The 21,240-nt window shown below is 42.2% G+C and overlaps 2 protein-coding genes across 3 annotated transcripts in view; one reads left to right on the forward strand and one right to left on the reverse strand.

Annotated features, from left to right (window-relative positions):
* The window catches only part of Plpp1 (phospholipid phosphatase 1), a 67,118-nt gene extending 64,715 nt beyond the window's left edge, over positions 1–2,403 (forward strand). For both annotated transcript variants that reach the window (NM_008247.3, NM_008903.2), the window contains exons 5-6: positions 1,305–1,481; positions 1,952–2,403. In NM_008247.3, the coding sequence (NP_032273.1) occupies positions 1,305–1,481; positions 1,952–2,077 (303 nt within the window). In that variant the 3' untranslated portion in view covers positions 2,078–2,403. The remainder of the gene's footprint in view (positions 1–1,304; positions 1,482–1,951) is intronic.
* Mtrex (Mtr4 exosome RNA helicase) overlaps positions 2,289–21,240 on the reverse strand; it is a 59,601-nt gene continuing 40,649 nt past the window's right edge. Inside the window, exons 21-27 of the mRNA NM_028151.2 lie at positions 17,609–17,797; positions 15,488–15,651; positions 10,945–11,050; positions 9,105–9,161; positions 7,408–7,570; positions 3,520–3,624; positions 2,289–2,504 (exon numbers count right to left, since the gene is read on the reverse strand). Coding sequence (NP_082427.1) covers positions 2,452–2,504; positions 3,520–3,624; positions 7,408–7,570; positions 9,105–9,161; positions 10,945–11,050; positions 15,488–15,651; positions 17,609–17,797 — 837 coding nt within the window. The 3' untranslated portion in view covers positions 2,289–2,451. The remainder of the gene's footprint in view (positions 2,505–3,519; positions 3,625–7,407; positions 7,571–9,104; positions 9,162–10,944; positions 11,051–15,487; positions 15,652–17,608; positions 17,798–21,240) is intronic.

Raw genomic sequence — 21,240 nt, forward strand, 5'->3', positions numbered from 1 at the left:
CATCAATGAGGCTAGACTGGCTGGTCAAGGACCCATGTAAATGCAAATCATAGTACATGCCCTCTTTATATGAGTGCTAGGAATCCAACTGCTGTCCTCATACTTCCAAAGCAAGCATTTTACAAACTGCCTTAGGGTCCCTATTGCGGTGATAACACCATGGCCAGAACAACTTGGCATGGAAAGGGTTTATTTGGCTTATGCTTCTATGCCACGTTCATCATCAAGTCAAGACAGAAACTCAACTCCAACACAGCAGGAGCTGATGCAGAGGCCATGGAAGAATGCTCCTTCCTGGCTTGCTCAGCCTGTTCTTATAGAACCCAAGGCCACCTGCTAAGGGATGGCACCACCCTCAATAGGCTCTGTCTTCCCTCATTGATCCCTAATTAAGGAAATATGCAAGGGCTCCACTCTTATGGAGCTGTCTCAATTAAGGCTCCCTCTTCTCCAACTCTAGCTTGTTGATATGAACTAGTCAGCACACTATCCCTCCTAGCCTGAAGGTTTTTTAATGTTGATAATTACATTTTTATTTTTAGGGGTGGCAGGGTGTTTGTGGGGAGGCCTGACACACGGTCTTGTGTCCTAGATAGCCTGGAACTTTCCATTCTCCTGAGTGCAAGAATTATACCTATTATAAAATAACTAAAAGCAGCATGGTTGTTTTGCTTTTTAAAATGGTTATAGATTCACTGAAGATTTCCTTCTACATCAAAATTTTCAGGTATTTATGTGCCAGAGATAGTGGGAAGGGAGGTAGTCAGTATGGAAGAGGGCAACAGAGTTAGGGGAAGGGCAGAGCTCTTTCCTGGCCCCTGAGTGCACTATGACCCACACTACTTATTTGGGCAGAGTAACAGTCCAATCCTTAGATATGCAAGGTAGGAACCAGGCCTAGGGAAGGGGCAAACCCTTGTCTGAATTCTAGCAGTTTATTCCAAGTCTAGGAAGAAACGACAGCACTATAGATAACCTATTGGAATGTTATCTATAATATTCCACAGACCACAGGGAAGGACTACCTTGAAACCCTCTAGTCACAAACAGTGAAACCCTGCTTTAAGATTGGAAGGGCAAGGACCAGCTAAATAGGTAGTACATTTGTCTAAATGCAAGTCGCTGGGGCAATGCTGTTAGGGACAGGGTGTGTTGCTTTAAAGTACTTGCCTAAAGTTTTATTTCATCTGTAAAAATATTGATGCTCTTAATGTCAACACTTTAGAAGTGTGCTGGGTGATAGTCAAGTTTTCAACTGGCTTCTTAAATCAAGTATTCTCTCTTCCACCCCCTTTTTCTGTTAGCTTTATCTTCAAGCCAGGATGAAGGGAGACTGGGCAAGACTCTTACGACCCATGCTCCAGTTTGGGCTCATTGCTTTTTCCATATATGTGGGCCTTTCTCGAGTGTCTGACTACAAACACCACTGGAGTGACGTCACAGTTGGACTCATTCAGGGAGCTGCTATGGCTATACTGGTTGTAAGTATCAGAGCAGCAGCCCAGAGGCCGCCTGCTGCGCATTTAGATAAATCCCAGAAAGATACCAGACAGGGCGGAGAATGTGGCTCACTAATTGATTTGAATGTTAATAAAAGGACAGGTCAGACAGGTGAAAACTGAGTAATCCTTTGTCAGCGTTGCAAAATTCTTGGTGCTAAAGCCTATGGTTGTAAAAACTAATTTCCTTTTTTCATGAATTGAAAATTAATTTAGTTAAAAATAATTCATTAAGTGTTGGTTGAATGAAGCTATTTGCCAAAACATTTTGAAGAATTTTCTTCAAAATACTTTTCTTTTAGCCAGGTTTTTTTTTTGAGATAGTGATTTACTGTAGCTCTGGTTGGCCCGTTTCTCCAGGCACCACTACAACCATCCTACCCGGTTATTTTTTTACATTTCTAATTGGTTCCTGAAATTCACACCACTAATATTCTGCCCTTTTTGTCTAGGCTTTGTATGTATCCGATTTCTTCAAGGACACACATTCTTACAAAGAGAGAAAGGAAGAGGATCCACACACGACTCTCCATGAAACCGCCAGTTCACGGAACTACTCAACCAATCACGAGCCCTGAAGGGTACAGGGGCGCTGGCCCGCTTCAAAGGCAACAGCTGGAGGCTAAAGGCAGGGGGATGCGTATTACTTCCTGCTGTACAGACCATTCTATAAAGGACTGCTGCTATCTATACCTCCTGGATGCCCATTTTATGTGTGTACAGTTACTTCTAACACAATGAGTAACAGTTCAATTAAAGAAAATGAAGCCTGTCACTAAAACACTGTCCCACCTGTACATTTTTATTGAAAGACGCTATGTACAAATGTGTATGTTACATGCCTTCTCAGAATGATGTTGACTTAAATATAATAAAAAGCTTGTGAACCACTGAACACTGGGAAGCGTTTGTAGTCAGTTGCAATCAGACAGGTGGTGGATAACGCTGAACTCTATAAGTAGAGGCTGGCAGCAAATACAATATCCCTCTTGATTTTGGTAATTCCTAAGGGAAAAGAAAAGAATGTTTAAGCTTTCAAGACCATAAAGCATTATAGCTTTCTCAAACAATGGTTTTATGGCTCGGGCCTGACTAAACTAGTAAGAGTTTATAAAAGCTTGTTAGCTTAAGAGTTAAGAGCCACCCGAAGAACCTGAGACCGAGTCCTTTCTCTTTCAACTGCCAGCTACCCTGTGTTATGGCTTGGGTGAGTGGCTAAGGCTAGTAAGAGAGAGTCTAGAGAAGGACCTAAGTTGTCTGAAGTAGATGACCCAGGTCAAGCAGTTATTTTCATATTAGAAGACATGGGAACAATTTACATGGCTGCCTTTATCAACAGAGTCTAATCACTCAGTGTGCAATGAAAGATGGTAAAACACTTAACTTAGAAATCACCAGCATGGACTGGCTATGTCTGTCTTGTCTGGCCCAGGACACAGTGGAGATGAGAGCCATCTATAAATAGCATGCTCCCCAACTCTCCACCTCCTCTTTACACTTTACCATTCTTCCTTACCTGTCTCCCTGCATCCTCCTGCTACTCTACAGACTTGGCCACTTTGTTTCTCTCCCATCTCTCACTCATGCTCACTGTGTTCCAACCACACTAGTCTCATGTTGCTCAAACATTCCGGGCATAGGAAAAAGCCTTAAACGTCATCTCTGTGTCGTCTCTTTCCTTTCCTTGCAGACTAAATGACCATCGACCGACACCTCCCTCACATTACAAGAGAAGCTCTACCAATTGCACTTATATTCTCTCTTACAGGTTTTAGAACAATGCTGGACACATACTAAGTAGTCAATAAATATGTGTAATTGGGAATCTGTAATATATAAAACAAAACCCTAAAAATGTCCCATCTAAATATTCCACTTTTAATATATACACTATTAGAGGACGCTCCACGATACTCCAGCTAAAGATATCTTAAAATGTCCCGATTATAAGTTGTGTAAAAGTTCCAAGTCTCAAGATTTGCCTACATTACCATAAAAGGCTTATAAACTAGTTACTGACCTTCAGCAAATTTGTTCTCCAGCTCTGTGTTTCCAATGGCTTTTGCTGCTTGACACATCTGTCGAAGCAGTTCTTCCAGACGCCTCATACAACGAATTATACTGCCTGGACAGAAAAGGAATTCACGAGTTTGTTGTGAATCCAACCAGGAGGAATAAGACATTAGAGAAGTTGCAAAGCACAAGAACATGACTGGCAGTTACAGGAAAGGTTTAATTACCCCCCCACCTCCCCTTAACGGCCGTAAAGGACATATTCTAAGGATGCAGTGACATGTTTTTAGAGCTAGGTAAACCAATTTCCCTGGTTTTAGAGAAGAGACTGACTTGAGGAAGGCAGCACACCAGCTCACGTCCTGTAAGGACGTCTGTCAGGCAGCAAATCCATGCCTAACCGAGTCCCGCTTCTCAGGCCCCTGTGTGTGCCATACTCAGGATTCTGGACACTACAAGCATGCCTGTGAGAGAACATGGTTATTAGCTTGTTTCCTCAATGCTTTGTCTGTTTTTTACAGTGTGTTTTTAGAGGTAGCAAGAGAGGAAACAAACTTTTCCCTATGGATTGCAACTCGAAGACAAATATCAATCAAAGCTAAAGCTGTGGACGGTGCTACTTGTTAAGACTTGTCTAAAGCGGGACCTGAGTTCCTCTCTTTAAGTGTGACAGATTGAATGAAAACTCTGGGGACCTCACTGTAATGTCTGGACTGCACTAGGAACATTTAGCTGAAGTGCAAGCTTTAGTTTATCCTGGTAACACTGGGAAGTCCCCCTCTAGATTATGTTCCAGTGTGTCCCTGGGATAAATGACTGCGATACAAACTCAAAGCAGATAGAAACAGGGAAGCCATGCATGATGGCGCACAGCTTTAGTCTTAGCACTGAAGGAGCTCTCTGCGTGTGAGGCAGTCTTCGTAACAAGTTCCAGGCCAGCCAAGGCTACACAGTGAGACCCTACGTCCAAATAGTACTGGGATTCCAATCCCAGGGCCGTCCACAAGAACTCTTCTACTGAGCATCCGCGAATACCAGGAAATAGCATTTGAAATGAGGATCTCCTCCTCCTCTGGGAAGAAGACACTGGAAGTCTACTTCTACTATACAGTTCTTGTGACATCATCTGGCCGTTGGTGAGAAAGTGCATTAAATGAGTCAAAAGCCAGAACCAAAAGCAGTGAAGTGTGGCTCAGTTACATTCTCCCCACTGTGGCTATGGCTCAGCAGCCATCATGGGGAAGTCACAGGAGGAGTTACAGAAGGCGTGCCTCACGTCCTGACTTTGGTCCTGAGAACCTGACTGAGGCAGCATGGGCATGGAGCAGACAGAATCTGAAGAAACCAACAAAATCCAGAGTGGGCTGTGCTCTCTCTGATGGAAGACACCTGCTTTGCAATCTAGAAAGTCAGGGTGTTGTTATTACAGTACAGGAGGTGGGCAGTCTTTAGGGACCAGCCTCAGGTTACAGACTTCTCAGAGGAGGAAGCTGTGGTTGCTAGGATCTTCTTTCTTCCCACACTGGCCAACCGTCTGCAAACACACGGACTTGATCGACATCCCTGAGCCTCGCCTGGGAAGAAGGCACTGGGAGGCTTGACCGGCTGTGCCTGTGACGACTACACACGGACTCAGGGCCTCCTCCTTCCCCACAAGCAGGACCCCATCTAGGTGGATCGAGGTGGTGAGAGGAGGGCCAAACTGAAACCCCTCTGCTCCAATTTCCTCCATCTTTCAGAGGTCCTAAAACCTCACAAAAGAGCAACAGTAGCTGAGGACCAAATATATGAGACTATAGTGTGTATTTCACATTTAAGCTGTAAAATGCCAGGATGGGGCAATTCCATATTCCATAAATACAAACATTAAAAATTAGGTCAAGAGTGTGATTGTGTGTGTGTGTGTGTGTGTGTGTGTGTGTGTGTGTGTGTGTGTGTGGTGTGCGGTATGTGTGTGTCTGTACACTGCCCACTTCTGGGCAGGTAACACACACAGACACATATATACTCAAAACAAATCTAAAAAATAATGAAAGAAATTTTAGGAGGTTTATGTACTAGGACAGCAGAAACAATATGTGCATATTGCCAGGGAATACTGTATGCACATATACAGGAGCCCAAGGAATTCAGAAGTATGTGTCAGATTTCCCTAGAACTGGAGTTAAAAGTAGTTATGAGCTCCCATGTAGTTGGTGGAAATCAAACTTGCGTCCTCTACAAGAGAAGAGTCCTCTTAACTACTGAGGACCCCTTGACCCCAAGAACTATGTTCTACAATCTCAGAATTCGTCAAGCCTTCCTAGGAACTATTCCTTCACGTAGACTTCCCCACAGCTGCTTAGTGCATCTGGATACTGACTAACGTGGACTTGGGAAGAGGACAGAGACTTGAAGATGACCTTGGGAGTCACAACAGCAGAGGCAGTGATCTATCTGAAGAGGAAAAGCAAAGGCGCATGCAGTGATGATCTGGGCACGGAGATGACTGCTGGCTCTCCTCCTCCTGAAGCGCGGCTGATGGGAAGCTGGGCTAGAGTTGAAACAGACGCACAAGGAGAGCAGTGATGCCAGGAACCGACTCTTAAGGAAGCCAGAGCATTTCTACCCAGGAGAGTTGCTGAGGTAGATGGATGTGGGAGCACATTTTAGCCATGCCACCCCATGTGAGGACAGCGGCCAGCAAATGCCGATGACTAATAGGGCAGAGGGAAGAAGAATCCCGGCTGCTTCCTCATCTATCTTTAAACGCAGACAAGGGGAGCCCCCTGAAGGGCTCGAGTGGAGGTTGGGCGACTGCACAGCAGGCCTGCAGAGGCTGAGGATGTGGCTGAGCGTCCCCAACTATACTTCACTTCCTCTTAGTGAGGCAAACCATAGGATCCTGATCAACCATTACCAAGACTTGGAAAAACCGGCACAACAAACAGATTTGCTGTTTCTATTACTAGTATTTGTAACAGAGCAGTCACAGAAGACACATTTCAAGTAGGAAACCCTGGCCAGTCCCAGCACTGCTCCTGCTGAGACAAAGAGATGGTGAGCGCCTTTACACAGATAGGCTAACACCAACAGATGTAGGATGAGATATCAAGAGCTGCAGGCCTTTATCCTCAGCATTCAGGAGACCGAAAGGAGGTGGGAGGAGCGACAGGGATGTTAAACAAACGGACCCCAGGGCTGATGGCTACTGTCTTCAATTATTCCCCCCGCATTTTTTTGAGTCAGGGTCTTTTACTAACCCTGGAGCTCACCTGAGCCCCTGACAAGTGCTGCTGCTGTCTGACTTTTTACATGAGTGCTGGGGATAAAACCCAGGTTATCCACCAAGTACTACACTCATAAAACCATTTTTTCCAAGACCCAGTACTTAAAACAAAGGACCAACCAACCAATACCCACAAAACAATTCAACTAAATCCTATCTTATGTCGTCCTCATGGCTAGAACTTGTTCTGTAGACTAGGCTGTCTTTGAACTCACAAGAGATCTACCTTCCTCTGCCACATGAGTGATAGGATAAAAGGTGCATGGCACACTCTCTGCTTGCACTATTATTGTCACATGTCACTGTGACTTCCTGGAGATGGATACATTGCACACACTTGAACACATATGGTAGCAAGTCTCACTGTTAATTAATATAAAGCTTGGTGACAAAAATGGTGGACTATTACTTCATTGGCTTTGGCCCCTCTGAACACAAACTCTGTTGTACACTGACCCAATTGTTGCTACCTACTGTGAGCTATTAAAGACCTCATTCTTTGAGCAGCAGTTTTTTTGTGGGCAGAGAGGAAATATAGTTGAAGAGATGAAGCTTCAAATCACGCTGCCACCATACCTGATGAGTAAAATCTTTACTTCGTACAAAGTGAGATGACTACAGCCTTACCTTCGAAAACATCTGTCATTTTGCAGATATGGGCAAATGTGGCCCCAGTTGCCCAGGTATACACCACATCCATCAGGTGAGGCTTGAATGAGCTTAGGTAAGTTTCTTCATCAATCTCCAGCTTTGCCTCTGCTGAAACTTTTGCAATCCTTTTAGCACATTCCTTTTAAGAATAAAGGACAGAATTAACATTCTTTACTGAGTATCTCCCATACCACTGTTTCTTTAGATTTTCAAAGCAAGATTCTACAAAATCACTTTCCTTTTAGGAGAGATAGATATTCAGTATTATCTCTGTGAGTTGGAGATCCTGTGCTTCTAAGCATGTACAGGACTCATGCTGGCAAGTCATGCCTTCCCAGGGTATCAATCCCAGTGCTGGAACACGCACAGAGGGTGCTACCCTCTGTGCCAGTCACATTATTTACTACAAACCCTACAACTCGCTACGCTTACCCAAACCCACAGCAGCATCTAACCAATCTGTTTCTTGAACAACCTCAGAAAGCCATATAATGACATGAAACTGTCTTACAAGAGAAACTAAGGGCTACAGATGGCATGGCAGTTAAGAGCAAGCGGCTTTTCCCGAGACTCAGACCACTTCAGATGGCTCCCAACCACTGTAACTCACTCCAGCTGCAGGGAGTCCAATGCCCTCCTATGGGGGTACTTGTGCTCACACCCACACACCACCCCCATATACATATAAGTAGAAAAACTAAATATTTAAAGTTTCTTCTTAAAAAGTAAAGCTAATAAACACTAGAACTAAATGTTACTTTTTAATGCTGAAGAAGATGGTGGCTGGACATGACTCAGTGGCTAAGAGCACTGACTTCTTTTCTAGAGCATCTGGGTGCAACTCCCAGTACAAGGACAATGGCTAAAAACCATCTTCAGTCCCAGGTCAAGGAGAGCCATATGTGACACCCTCTTCTTACCTCCATGGGCACTGAACAATGTGGTGTAGACATACATTCGGGTAAAATAACTGTACGCATCCCTAAGAGAAAAATAAATGCCAGGCAGTGGTGGCGCACACCTTTGATCCCAGCACTTGGGAGGCAGAGGCAGGTGGATTCTGAGTTCGAGGTCAGCCTGGTCTACAGAGTGAGTTCCGGAACAGCCAGGGCCATACAGAGAAACCCTGTCTTGAAAAAACAAAAAGAAAAAAATAAATGAAATAATAAAAAAAAAAAATTACCATGGCTGATACTAAGGAAGGAAAAAAGGAAAAAAAAAAAAAAAAAAAAAAAAAAAAAGGAAAAAAAGAAAAGCCAGGGTGGTGGCGCACGCCTTTAATCCCAGCACTCGAGAGGCAGAAGCAGGCCGATTTCTGAGTTCGAGGCCAGCCTGGTCTACAAAGTGAGTTCCAGGACAGCCAGGGCTAAACAGAGAAACCCTGTCTTGAAAAAACAAAAACAAAAAAACAACAACAAACAAAAGAAAATAGAAATTCAGTATGCCTAACTCACCGTAGTTTAAATTTCCGTTTACAAAGCACATACCTCGTAACAATAATGAAAGTAGATGCTTGGTCACTAGACTGAATATCCAAAAAGTTAATAAAGTATAATTAAAAGACACAACTGAGAGCAAATGTATTTCTACTTCTATTTACTCTGTGGAATGAATGAAACAGTGCCATAATTAGCCTGTGAGTGTGGGAATCATGTTTCATATGACTAGCTTACCTGCATTTGTCGGAGTGGTCCAGCTAACTGCTCTGTTAGTTTGGGCATCTCACTAGACTATGATAAGGAAAAAGAAAAGGAAATATGAAAACTCAAGCTTAAAGTACTATTTGCTTGCTGAAATGAAGTAAAGTTTTTCTATGCATTCACACCAAATTACAAGATTCCAATCATTAGCATTTGGAATTTCTAATCACTATCGATTTTCATACACACAATCAGTATTTTCATCATTAGTTATCACATTCTAGAAGAAAGTTCTACATTGCTAACTTTGCAAAGTGTGCTACCCAGGCAATTCCTGTGGATACAAATGGAACAGGGAAGAAAGCAACCACTGTAACTACTACTGGTGTGCGTATCATCAATAGCTCAATCACAGTTGACTTGTGAGGATAGCTACTAGGAAAGTTTGTAGAAGGTGAAAAATGTAGGGTGAATACTTAAATACTGTCCCTAATCTTATATTTCTCAATGTAAATCAAATATGTAATAATTCAAGTTTTAATTGGACTTAATACTTTCTGTTTTGCTGCATAGCTCAGGCTGGCCCTGAACTTGCCTCTTGAGGGTTGGGATTACAAGAGCTCATTCACAAGCCTGTCTGACTTTCAATACTTTTAATATTGTTTTTCTCAGTAGTAGAATTTGTTAATCTCTAACTTCGACAACAACTTAATCTTTTACTATAACCATTTAAAGAAAGCTACTTGAATTCTGTGTTGGGCTTCTTCTCTGTTAAAGAGAGAAAATATGTGTCAGGATAAAAAAATGACATCACCATAAGAAAAGTATGTTCAGGACTGTGAGGATTTTAAATAAGTGTGTGTGTGTGTGTGTGTGTGTGTGTGTGTGTGTGTGTGTGCACGCGCACGCCACACAAGTGCAAATGCTGGCAGATGCCCTTCAAGCGTCACACAGGTCCTCATGTTGCTGCCGTGTTAGCAACAGTGTCTCTCTTGTCAATGTGTTAGCTAGGCTAGCTGTCCTGCAAGTTTCCTGAGACTCTTGCCTCACCTTCAGTTTCCTCTAACTGCTAGGAATTCAGGCACTTGAACTATTGGGTCTGGCTGAAAGGTTAATATTTTAAAAAGCAGCTACAGATTAGTTAGAATTAGTATGCAGGACTCAGTTTCAATTCAGTGGATATGTGTGTAAACACATTACATAAGACATCATAAACTACATCCCATATTATTTTTGAGAAACAAAAGCTTATCAACAGGACTGGTACACAGGAAAACTATATAGAATGAATGTTAGGAAATGCTATTGAGAGCCTCCCTTCATGAGCAAGTCACCGATCACATTTCTATCTTCAGGGTAGCACAGGTGGAAGGCACGTGTCCTGATCTGAGCAGAAGCGGTGCTCTCTGAATGTGTGCATTTGCCTCGTCATTTTCATTTGGGCATCAACTAAATTTCACATTGGGGAGGCCTTTTCTATTCCTACTCATTCCAGTGAGAACTGAAGCATCAGGTATTTCTACGCAGCTGTTCAACTTCTTCATTCTCCTACACAGCTCCTGTCTAGATCTATGCACTGTAAATACTGGGTGATTAATAAATGTTTGTGGATATTGATTTTCATATTTGAAAGATTAATGTAATATTCAAATTTTTTTAACGTTACAGAAAAAATGGGAATAGAAACATTTTAAAATAGAAGTTAGTTTGTTAAGCACAATACTATCATGTCAAAATTTTTTATTATATTCTGTTTGGCTTAATCATGTGGCATATAAACATGAAAACAACAATATTTATTATTAACAAATATCCATTATATGATTTAATCAAAACGATGTATGAATAAGTAAAGCACATTATATTAACTCACATTCTCTTGAAACACAAAACAGCTTAACAGTGCGGTTGCCTGCTCTGAAGAAAGGTCATTGAAAAGCCCATTGAACATCATCTCCGTTAGAAGGAGCTCGTCCGCACTAGGGAGAGAGTACATGTCACAGGTCACAATATAAGCATGGATCTTTAACAGCTAGTTATTAACAAAATTATTATCTAATCATGAGGAAAGATCTATAGGTACAACCAAGATTTTTAAAGGAATTGGTAGGCCTTTTTTTTTTTTTTTGCCAATATGTAAATAGCAGGCATTAAACACTCTACAATGTCCAAATGCACATATCCGGATACTCAAGTAACCATTTCTTAATGCTTATTTTGTTGATGCAAAAAACTCTTTTATCCCTTAACTTCTAGTCACTTAGAATTCTGTGTTTAATATCAAAATAGAAAACAATTTTATCAGAAATTATAACTAGAATGCACCCTAAGACTCCTTGTGTACTTCAGCTGTTGCTGATCGTGAGTGTGGCCCAGGCAGGTGAGAACCTGAATGGAGCGAGTACTGCTCATCCGCGTTCTTCACCTGACTCTGGAACAGCTCTGCCCTAGAGTTCAGGGCATCTGCAGTGGGGAGCAGCCACGTGACCCCACTGCATTCAGAGTACGCACTGTCTGGAGTGCAGTGGGTCCAGGTTTCCTTAGTGCTAGCTTATTATTTCAGGCCCCTCGCTTGCATCGTCAAGACAGTATTTTAATGAGGCCATGATCATGCTCTGTAACTATGCATCACCTTCATATCTGGATTTACATTAGAAGATAAGACATTTGCTATGACTAGACTACTCAGTAATGTTTTCTGTTTTTTCTTTTTACCATCTTGTCAACATTTGACTACATATGAAGTACCAAGTAACAGTTTCATTCTTTTTTTTTTTTTTTTTTTTTTTTTGGTTTTTCGAGACAGGGTTTCTCTGTGTAGCCCTGGCTGTCCTGGAACTCACTTTGTAGAACAGGCTGGCCTTGAACTCAGAAATCTGCCTACCTCTGCCTCCCAAGTGCTGGGATTAAAGGCGTGCGCCACCATGCCCGGCCAAGTAACAGTTTCAGAAACTGAGCTGCTTCAGGTTGTTACCACACAGCAGTAAGGAGGCTCTTTCCCTTCAACAATTAATTCAATGAGGAAGAATCTTATATTTCTATTTTTGTTCATGTAAGTATTTTCTTTTGTTTTTAAGTTGGTTAAGAATCTCACGAATTACTCTCTATATACTAAAGATTTATTAGCTCTGTACAGTAATTATTAGAATATTTACTCATAACAAGGCGATAAAATTTTCTGAGTATTTAAGAACATTTTATTCACATGAAAGAATAAAGATGCAAACTGTTACTGTTTATCACTATAACTTCAAAGTAAGTCAAAACTTAGATCTGAGTCTATTAAAAGTGAACTGGGACCTAAGCTGAGCAAAAGCAGACAGCAACAGAAATGAGGCAAGACCCCTCAAGGACATAGTCTGCCTAATGGGCGAGGGCATAGAGCAGGATCCAAGACAACACACCAGTCACCTAAGGGATGCTCTAAAGGCAGTGTAGAAGGATGCTGTCCTGTATATGAACCTGCCAGGCCTCAGGCTGACTGCAGACACACAGCAAGTTTCAGAAGGCGTTGGAGAACACTGAGTAGGACCCTGCAGGATGTGGGGTAATGGTCAGACCAAGCAAAGGAAATGACATCTGTGGGATGTCGGAAGAGTTTAGAGAGGGAAGGCAAGACCATACGGAATTCTGGAATTTATTCTAAATGAACAAACAGGTAATCACCGAAAAATTTTTACCAAATAGAATGATGTTACAAGATCTATGCTTTGGAAAGAATACTAGTGTGTCTGTCATCCTTGCAGAGGGGCAAGGATGTTCCTGCATGATTTCAGTTTTAGTCATGCGCTGCCAACGTGAACTTGGGAAGGACATTTTGACAGCAGTCTACAGAACGTTAGTAACCCTGAAGACCAAGTAAACAAGTAAAAGAGGGCAGTGCAATTATCTGGGTAGGAAAAAGTAAGAAAGCGCATGAGTCAGGGGCAGGCTCTAGAGAGAGGGAAAAGCAGGATGGGATTTCAAATTGACTTAAAGCTTATACAAAATTTGAAGAAAAAGCCAGGTGGTGGTGGCACACGTCTTTATTCCTAGCACTTGGAAGGCAGAGGCAGGTGGATTTCTGAGTTCGAGGCCAGCCTGGTCTCCAAAGTGAGTTCCAGGACAGCCAGGGCTATACAGAGAAACCCTGTCTCAAAAAACCAAAAGAAAAAAAGTAACGTACTTTGATACTTTGCTATTTTTATAAATAGAAAAATATCAGGATAAAGTCAATATTCATCATTCTGAGATGAAATCAGGCTGTAATTTAATTTCTACACTCATCCTTCAACTCTAGGTATTATTCCTTTAACAGTACCTGCAGTATATGAATCACTATTACATCATGGTGAATACTTTTAACTGTACAGTAGGAAAGCTGAACCATAGCACACGTTGAAGAAAAAGAATCAAATCTACCTTAAAAGGTTTTATCTGGCTTGCTAGCCAACTAAATGCATAATTTGTAATTATGTATTTAAAAGGAAGATTAGACCTAGAATTCTGGACTCTTCGTTTCTCTGGCCGGGGAATCCAGCTCATGCCATCTGTAACAGTGAGCTGGCACGTGACGTGGTTGACCAAGCATTGTCTTCTTCATCTCAGTCGCTTCTGTGTCTCTAGCGTTGACACAGATAAACAGCAACAACAAGCCTGGCCCAGGACACTCCAAACCCAACCACTTCTCAAGTCTATGACTCTCTGAGGACATTTCTTTTTTTTTTTTTTTTTTTTGAGACAGGGTTTCTCTGTGTAGCCCTGGCTGTCCTGGAACTCACTCTGTAGACCAGGCTGGCCTCGAACTCAGAAATCTGCCTGTCTCTGCCTCCCAAGTGCTGGGATTAAAGGCGTGCGCCACCACACCCGGCTCTGAGGACATTTCAAAAAGAGTTTCCCAACTACCTTCTGTGCACTGAGAATGGCGGCCACCACTACATACACTGTCAGGAAGAATTCTGCTGCTCATGGGCCACCGGCCTATGGCTTTCAAATGGAGGACAGAGTCAGACTAGCTTCTGAGGCAGGAAACACTCATCATGATGGAAAAACAACTGATGTACTTTAAAGATGCACTGAGAAAGAAAAACAATACGTCCTTTCCTGCATCATCGACAACTGCATTACCACACGGTTCACCCCCGTATGTGTGACAACTTCCATTTAAACAATACAAAATCAGTTCTCTAGTCTCGAGTAACCATTTCAATTGTTAAATCCTTACACATGGCTAATGACCACACAGAACAGTGAAGGTACAGAAAATTTTAATCACAGAAGGGAGTTCTATAGGAGAATAGCTGCTACTATCCTAGCAAGAGGTAGAATTTTGTTTTCTATTGACTTTAAGAGAATTTTGACTCAAATGTAATCAAAAGACTGATTGTACTGCAGTAGACTCTCTAAGCTAGATTACAAAACATCATCAGAAAACAACTTCTACCTCACTATAGAGTCCCCATTCTGAGTTGATCATGCTATGGAGATGCCCAAACTGGCCCACCCGGAGAGGGAGAAAGGGAAAGAGAGGGGGGAATGGAGAGGGAGAAGGATCTATCTATTCAAATACAACTCACTTTATAGAGTCTGCTAGGGTTTTACTTAATGACTATCTCATTGCAATTATGATCCGTGCGTGGGGGTGGGGTGGGGTTCATGTGTAGTGGAATCCTGAGCCAGAACCATGTGACCCAACCATTCCTGAACTGCTAACTCAGAAAAATACAGCAGTCCTTTAGTACCCATGAGGTGTAAATCCTAGGTAATCCCAAGGAAACCAACACCCTGGAGTGTCGAAGAGCTTTAAACCTCCACACATCCATTAGTCATGTCTGCATTACTTACATCTAAGATCATAGAAATGCTCCTTGAACAACTGCACTATACTGTGCGGGGTACAGATCAAGAAAAGGGATTATACATATGTCCTACATAGGCATTTACTTTTTTCAACATAATTTTCTATCTACAAGTGAGCTGAATCTGTAGATGCAAAATACCCAAACTGAAGCTGCAGCCTATCATACGCCATTGTGTATCTTCCTCTTACCCCAAACTTGAGTAAAACTTGCTCACTCTCTTGTGTCCTCCTTATATATAAGAATTACGGTCATCAGAGTTAAGTGTCAAGGCAGAACATTTTCAAAGTATAAAAAACACAAGATGATATATAAACTACAATATAATAAATACAAATTATATAGGAATCTCAACACACAAGAAAATGTGTTTCATAGAAAATACAGCAATAGGCTAGCTAGAAATACCTATGGTAATTACTGGGATCCACGAGACTTTTTCTAATTTCTCAACTTCATGGTCCAAATGTATTTACAATGAAAGCATGATGAAACCTTCTTAACAGCAGTTTTCTAACAAGTGCTGTCCGTGTACACTATAGACTATAATTTAAAAGTCTCTGTGGAAGGACATGTTACCTGCTTATTTCACAAGCCACCCGTCCTTTCATCTCTATGACATCCGACGATGTCGCAAAGCCCAGCCGTCTCAGCACGCGCTTGCGGCATTTGAGCTCGTCCATTTGCAGAACAGTTCTTGCCTTCTTCAGTTCTCTCTTTGCAGACTTGATATCTAGTGCAATCTAAGGCATACAAAAGGAAAGACGGTTTAACAATAAACTGGATAGTGTAATGTGGGATAAACAACAACACCCCACATAAAAGTAGTTTCCTAAGGTCATCCTGCCCATCTCCTTCATTAAAATTTCACGACAGTCTAGTGTGTGTGTGCTGTAGGAGCTTAGATGCAGTTCAGGAGAGAAGAGGCGTACCTGAAAAGTTCTCAAACACTAGCTGATATGCTAAATACGTGGAAAAGACAAAATATACCTATATTTAGTACGCAGAAATGAATAACTAAATGAGTGTACCTTTAGGGTTAGGTGAATGAGGGTTTAAATCAGACGATCAGTAAATATTACTTATTTTCTAACTGTGGCAAGAGAATGGTTCTATAAGAAAAAGAAAGCAATCATATTCTGAAATGGATGATTTAAATACAGGGGGAAGGGCTGGTGAGATGGCTCAGTGGGTAAGAGCACCCGATTGCTCTTCCGAAGGTCCAGAGTTCAAATCCCAGCAACCACATGGTGGCTCACAACCATCCGTAACGAGATCTGACGCCCTCTTCTGGAGTGTCTGAAGACAGCTACAGTGTACTTACATATAATAATAAATAAATCTTAAATAAATAAATAAATAAATACAGGGGGGAAAGAAAAACAAAGAAAAGTTTAGGAATCAAAAAGATGGAATCTGAAACTCCGAAGCTTTGTATGCTGTTAAACAGTAAGGTACCATGACGGCAAACGATAAAGGCGAGGAAGAGTTAGTCTACTCAGGTTCCTGGTGTGCCGAGTTCCGAGAGTTCCATCCCTCACTGTACATCTGCTTAGAGAAGGTCTTAAATGCAATCCCCTGCACAAACAGCCATGTCATGACTGAAATCGTAAAGCAACTTCAAAAGGTAACAAGATCAAACCAGCATTTTCTAGTGACAAAACTGAGACACAATATTACACACAGCTCCCGAGTGATCCCGAGTTTAATTCAGCAAATAATATCAATCTATTGCTATGAATTGATGAATTGTCATAAAGTTGATTTCTATGCTCGATTGCTGTATGTGAACTAGCATGACTATCAGGCCTTCCAGAAAAGAAAAAATGTTCTAGGATTTCTCTGACTGAAATACCTACATAAACAGAGCCAAATACTTCGGCAAAAACTACAGGAGACATAAAACTTAAGTTAGAAAAGAGCCCAGTGTGTGAGACTGTTTTGTAGCCGGGCATTGGTGGCGCACACCTTTAATCCCAGCTTTCGGGAGGCAGAGGCAGGTGGATTTCTGAGTTGGAGGCCAGCCTGGTCTACAGAGTGAGTTCCAGGACAGCCTGGGCTACACAGAGAAACCCTGTCTCGAAAAAACAAAAAAAGACTGTCTTGTAGCATAACAATGAAACAACACTGTAGGCACACTGACTAAAATAAAGCTATTATTAATCCCACCATCCATCTCTCCTTCTTGTGGCTCCTAACAATGCTACACACGTGCGCTACCCTGAATCTTGGCTGCACTCTGCTGCCCTAGGCTTCTTGGCGAATCCTAACTGACTAGCAATGGTGTCAGGCTCCAGCATTTGTAGTTTATCTAAAAGACTTCAAAACTAAAAGCAGGTCAAGAAAATAACCTATTTAATGAACTACACAGAACCCTGCTATAAAATGATTTCCAGGAGCTGGAGCGCTGTCTTGGTGGTAAGGACTTGCTGCCCATGCACACATGGAACCTTACAGCCAAGCAGGACTCCACTCCTAGGGGACCTGCCACTCTCTTCAAGCCTGCTCCAGCGCTGGGCATGCGTGTGGTGCCCACACACACACACACACACACACACACACACACACACGCACGCACACACACATGCGCACACACACGCGCACGCACACACGCACACACACACACACACACACACACACACACACACACACACACACACACGAAAGGCAAAGCTTAAGAGTCACGTGTCTCTACCAGACCTGGGCCTTTCTTTCACACAGTGTATAAACAGTTTCCAAGTTAGGATCATTGTGGAGTGGGTGTGAGTACATGCGATGCTCAAAGGCCTCTACTTTCTGGATGACTTTCTTCAGTCCTTGATCTTGGATGCCCATATCATCGATCGGATCTAACAGAGGAACGCCGTCGGGAAAGCGCCTTTGAACTTCCTGAAATAAAATACACAAAACTCATCAATAAGGTCGTACTAAACCATTTTCCTTCTGTGCTCGCTTTTACTGTGTTTATGGCCACAAAAAGGACTCTACATATATTTTCCCACAACTGGAGAGCAATTTTCCACGGCATTTGTTTTTGGAGGTTTCACTTTGGAGAAAGTAGGGCAGGATAAACTAGGGGATTACTCTGCTGCACAAGTTATGCAACCTGACACCCTCCTGCTTCAACCTCCCAAGTTCTGAATTACAGATAAACACCGTTACAGCCTGAAAATTCCTTTTCAATTGCTATGCTATAACTTAATACCAACTGATTATAGTCTTCTAATGTATCTAACATTGTGTAGCACAACCCATTAGTTTTGGGTGTGGCATGATTTACTAGTAAAACTATTATTGCATGTTTAAGTTGGTATAGCATCTTGCCACCCTATGTAACTATCTAATGTATTTCCTATCATTTAGGAAAATTCAACTCTTACATGATTTGGGCATTTCTAGCCAGGGCCCTACTGAGTAAAATCAAACTTTTTCATAAGGCTCCTTTTGCTAACTTTTGTTACATGGCTACACGATAAGATCCTGAGTTCAGAGGAGTCATGGCCCAGGGGCTGGTTCTTCTATCCAACAGAAGTCAGTGCTGGGTACTCTAAACGTCAGGTAGAATCGGAATAACAAGGACCTACCCAGCATGTACTAGCCCTAGGTTCTACCCTAAGTATGGTAAACACAGTAGTATGGATTAACTGCGTGAGGCATTTGGGATGCCTCTGCATCATGATTACTACACTAACTTGGACAACACAATGAGGTCTTATCTCAGAAAAAGCAGCAAAGAGAGTAAAAATCAGCTCTCTGTTCTTCACTGTCTCAGAGACTGCTGCATCTTCTTCCGCAATGCTAGCCTCAACCCTCAGATGGGACACTGATGGTCAAGGTGAAAGAATTTGCCATACTGATAGGGCTGCCTTCAATTTGGGCAAAACGGGTACTGTTGCTACCAATGACCCTTTACTGACCTCAACTACTTGGTCTACATGTTCCAGTATAAGCCCTACCTATAGTCCATGGCACAGTTAATGCCTGAGAATGGGAAACTTGTCATCAACACGAAGAAGCCTAGCTCCATCTTCCAGGAACAACATCCTGCTAACATCAAATCAGGTGACGCTGGTGCTGAGTATGTTGTGGAGTCTGCTAGTGTCTTCACTTTATAGTGCGGGCCAGGACCCACTTGCAGAGTGGAGTCAAAAGAGCTATCATCATCTCTGCCCCTTTTGCTGATGCCCCAACACATACCCAAGTGATGGGTACAAACCACAAGTGGCACTTCACTTGTAAGCAATACCTTCTGCATCCCCAACTGCTTAGAGCTCACGACCAAAGTCAACAATGACAACCGAATGTCATGGAAGGACTCCAGGGCACGAACCAAGCCATCACTGCCATTCAGAAGACTGTGGATGGCCCCTCGGGAAAGCTGTGGGGCTGGCCAGCCTTTATTATCACTGCAGCCACTACTGCTGTCTAAGCTGGGGAAAGGCCATTCCAACCCGGGAGGGAAGCTCACTGGAAGGCCTTCTGTGTCCCTGCCTGCAGTGTGTCCACTGTGGATCTGACATGCCGCCGGGAGAAAGCTGCCAAGTAGGATGACATCAAGAAGGGGCAAAGCAGGCATTGAAGGGCCACCAAAGGGCCTCCTGGGCTGTGATGAGAACCAGGTTGTTTTATGCAATTTGTATAGTAATGCTCACTCTTCCATCCTTGGTGATAGGCTGGTGTTGCTCTCAGTGACAACTCTGTAAAGCTCACTTCCTTATGTGACAACAGATATGGCTACAACAATAGTGGTGGACCTCAAGGCCCACATGGTCTCCAGGAGTAAGAAGCCTTGGTCCACCCGCCCCAGCAAGGACAGAGATGAAGAGAGCCCTTTCAGCTGCTGCAGAGTCTCTGGCCCTACTCAGACCCCAACTGTGCATCTCTATCTCTCCTCAGTTTCTACCTCAGGGCCCCAGAAAAGGGGGAGGGGCTTAGGGAGCCCTACTATCTTGAATATGGTTAATAATAATAATAATAATAATAATAATAATATCCCCCCACCCCCAAGTCTCACCAAAGAATAAAAACCACAACTGCAAAGAGTTTAAATTACCAGCAATTTACCAAAGGTTTGTTCTATTCAACAGGGAAGGTATGCCATAGCAAAATCATATAATTTTATTCATGAGCTTGACCAATCCTTCTTTTTAAGAAATCAAGATATATAGTTTTAAGTATAAAGACAAAGAAATACTACTCCCCCCCCCCACCCTAAAGGTTTCTCTGTCTAAGGGGTGCACCACAACTATCAGGCTAAAATTTTAGTTCTGAAGTTTAAAAATGTACAGTAAGAAGCAAGAGAGGACTTTTTAACCCTCAAGTGAAGGGATTCTTTTAGTTGCTCATCTGCAACTCTTGCTGTCTTTTGAGCAGGTGACTGATAAGATCAAGGGGAAACCTGCCTGTCTGTCTGATGTACAGATAAACCTGAGCCTAAGGGAAGCTCCTGCTGAAGCTAACGTCTGTCTGGAACATGGGCTGTGTCAGGATGTTTCAGCAAGTGAAGCAAGCCAAGTAAGGGGCAATTTACCTCAATAAAAAATTCATTCTGACTTAAAAGATTAAACAAAAAAAGATGGTGACTTTTTCCTGAAGGACAAGGTTAATCATTTTCCCTATACAACTGCAGGATTTGTGTTGACTGAAAAGTGATAAGTATGTATCAGTCATGGTATTATTCTGAATTATTAGAAAAAATTTTATTGGAGCAGTGTATTTAATTTCCCTTCCAATGAATTTGCTAACAGACTGTTGGTGTACACTATCATTAATATATTAAGATAATTTTTTAGAACAGTACTTACCATCTCCATGAACATTTTTAAAAATTCTCAAGAAAAGCACTCATTTTAGGAAGCCTGCAGACTTGGTTTGCACCCTAAGGGCTAGAGATGGCTCAGCAGTTAAGAACATTTGTTGCTGAGAACCAAGGTTCAATTCCTAGCGCCCCATGGTGACTCACAACCATCCAGCCCTCCAGTTCCAGGGTAGGCTGCAGGCGTGTGTGCATACGTGCAGGGAAAATACTCAAACAGAGAAAATAAAGAAATTTGTTAAAAGATTCCTACTCTAATTACTATCATTTTCTCAAATGCTAGTGAATAGACTCTGTATAGTGTGGTATAGTAAATGATATTCGACAGTTTAGCCAACTTCCCCACACTTATGTTTATGATATCACAGCACAGTGGCGATTAATGCTGCTGCACTCAGAACATATCTACCTGTACTTCTGCTGTGACTCATTATTCTGTTTGTACTGTTTTCTGAAATACATTTAAAAGAATTTCAGTCATCTCTAGATAAATCCTATTTGTATAAAACTTATATCT

The sequence above is a fragment of the Mus musculus genome, chromosome 13 (genome assembly GCF_000001635.26).
Source record: "Mus musculus strain C57BL/6J chromosome 13, GRCm38.p6 C57BL/6J".
Lineage (NCBI taxonomy): Eukaryota > Metazoa > Chordata > Mammalia > Rodentia > Muridae > Mus > Mus musculus.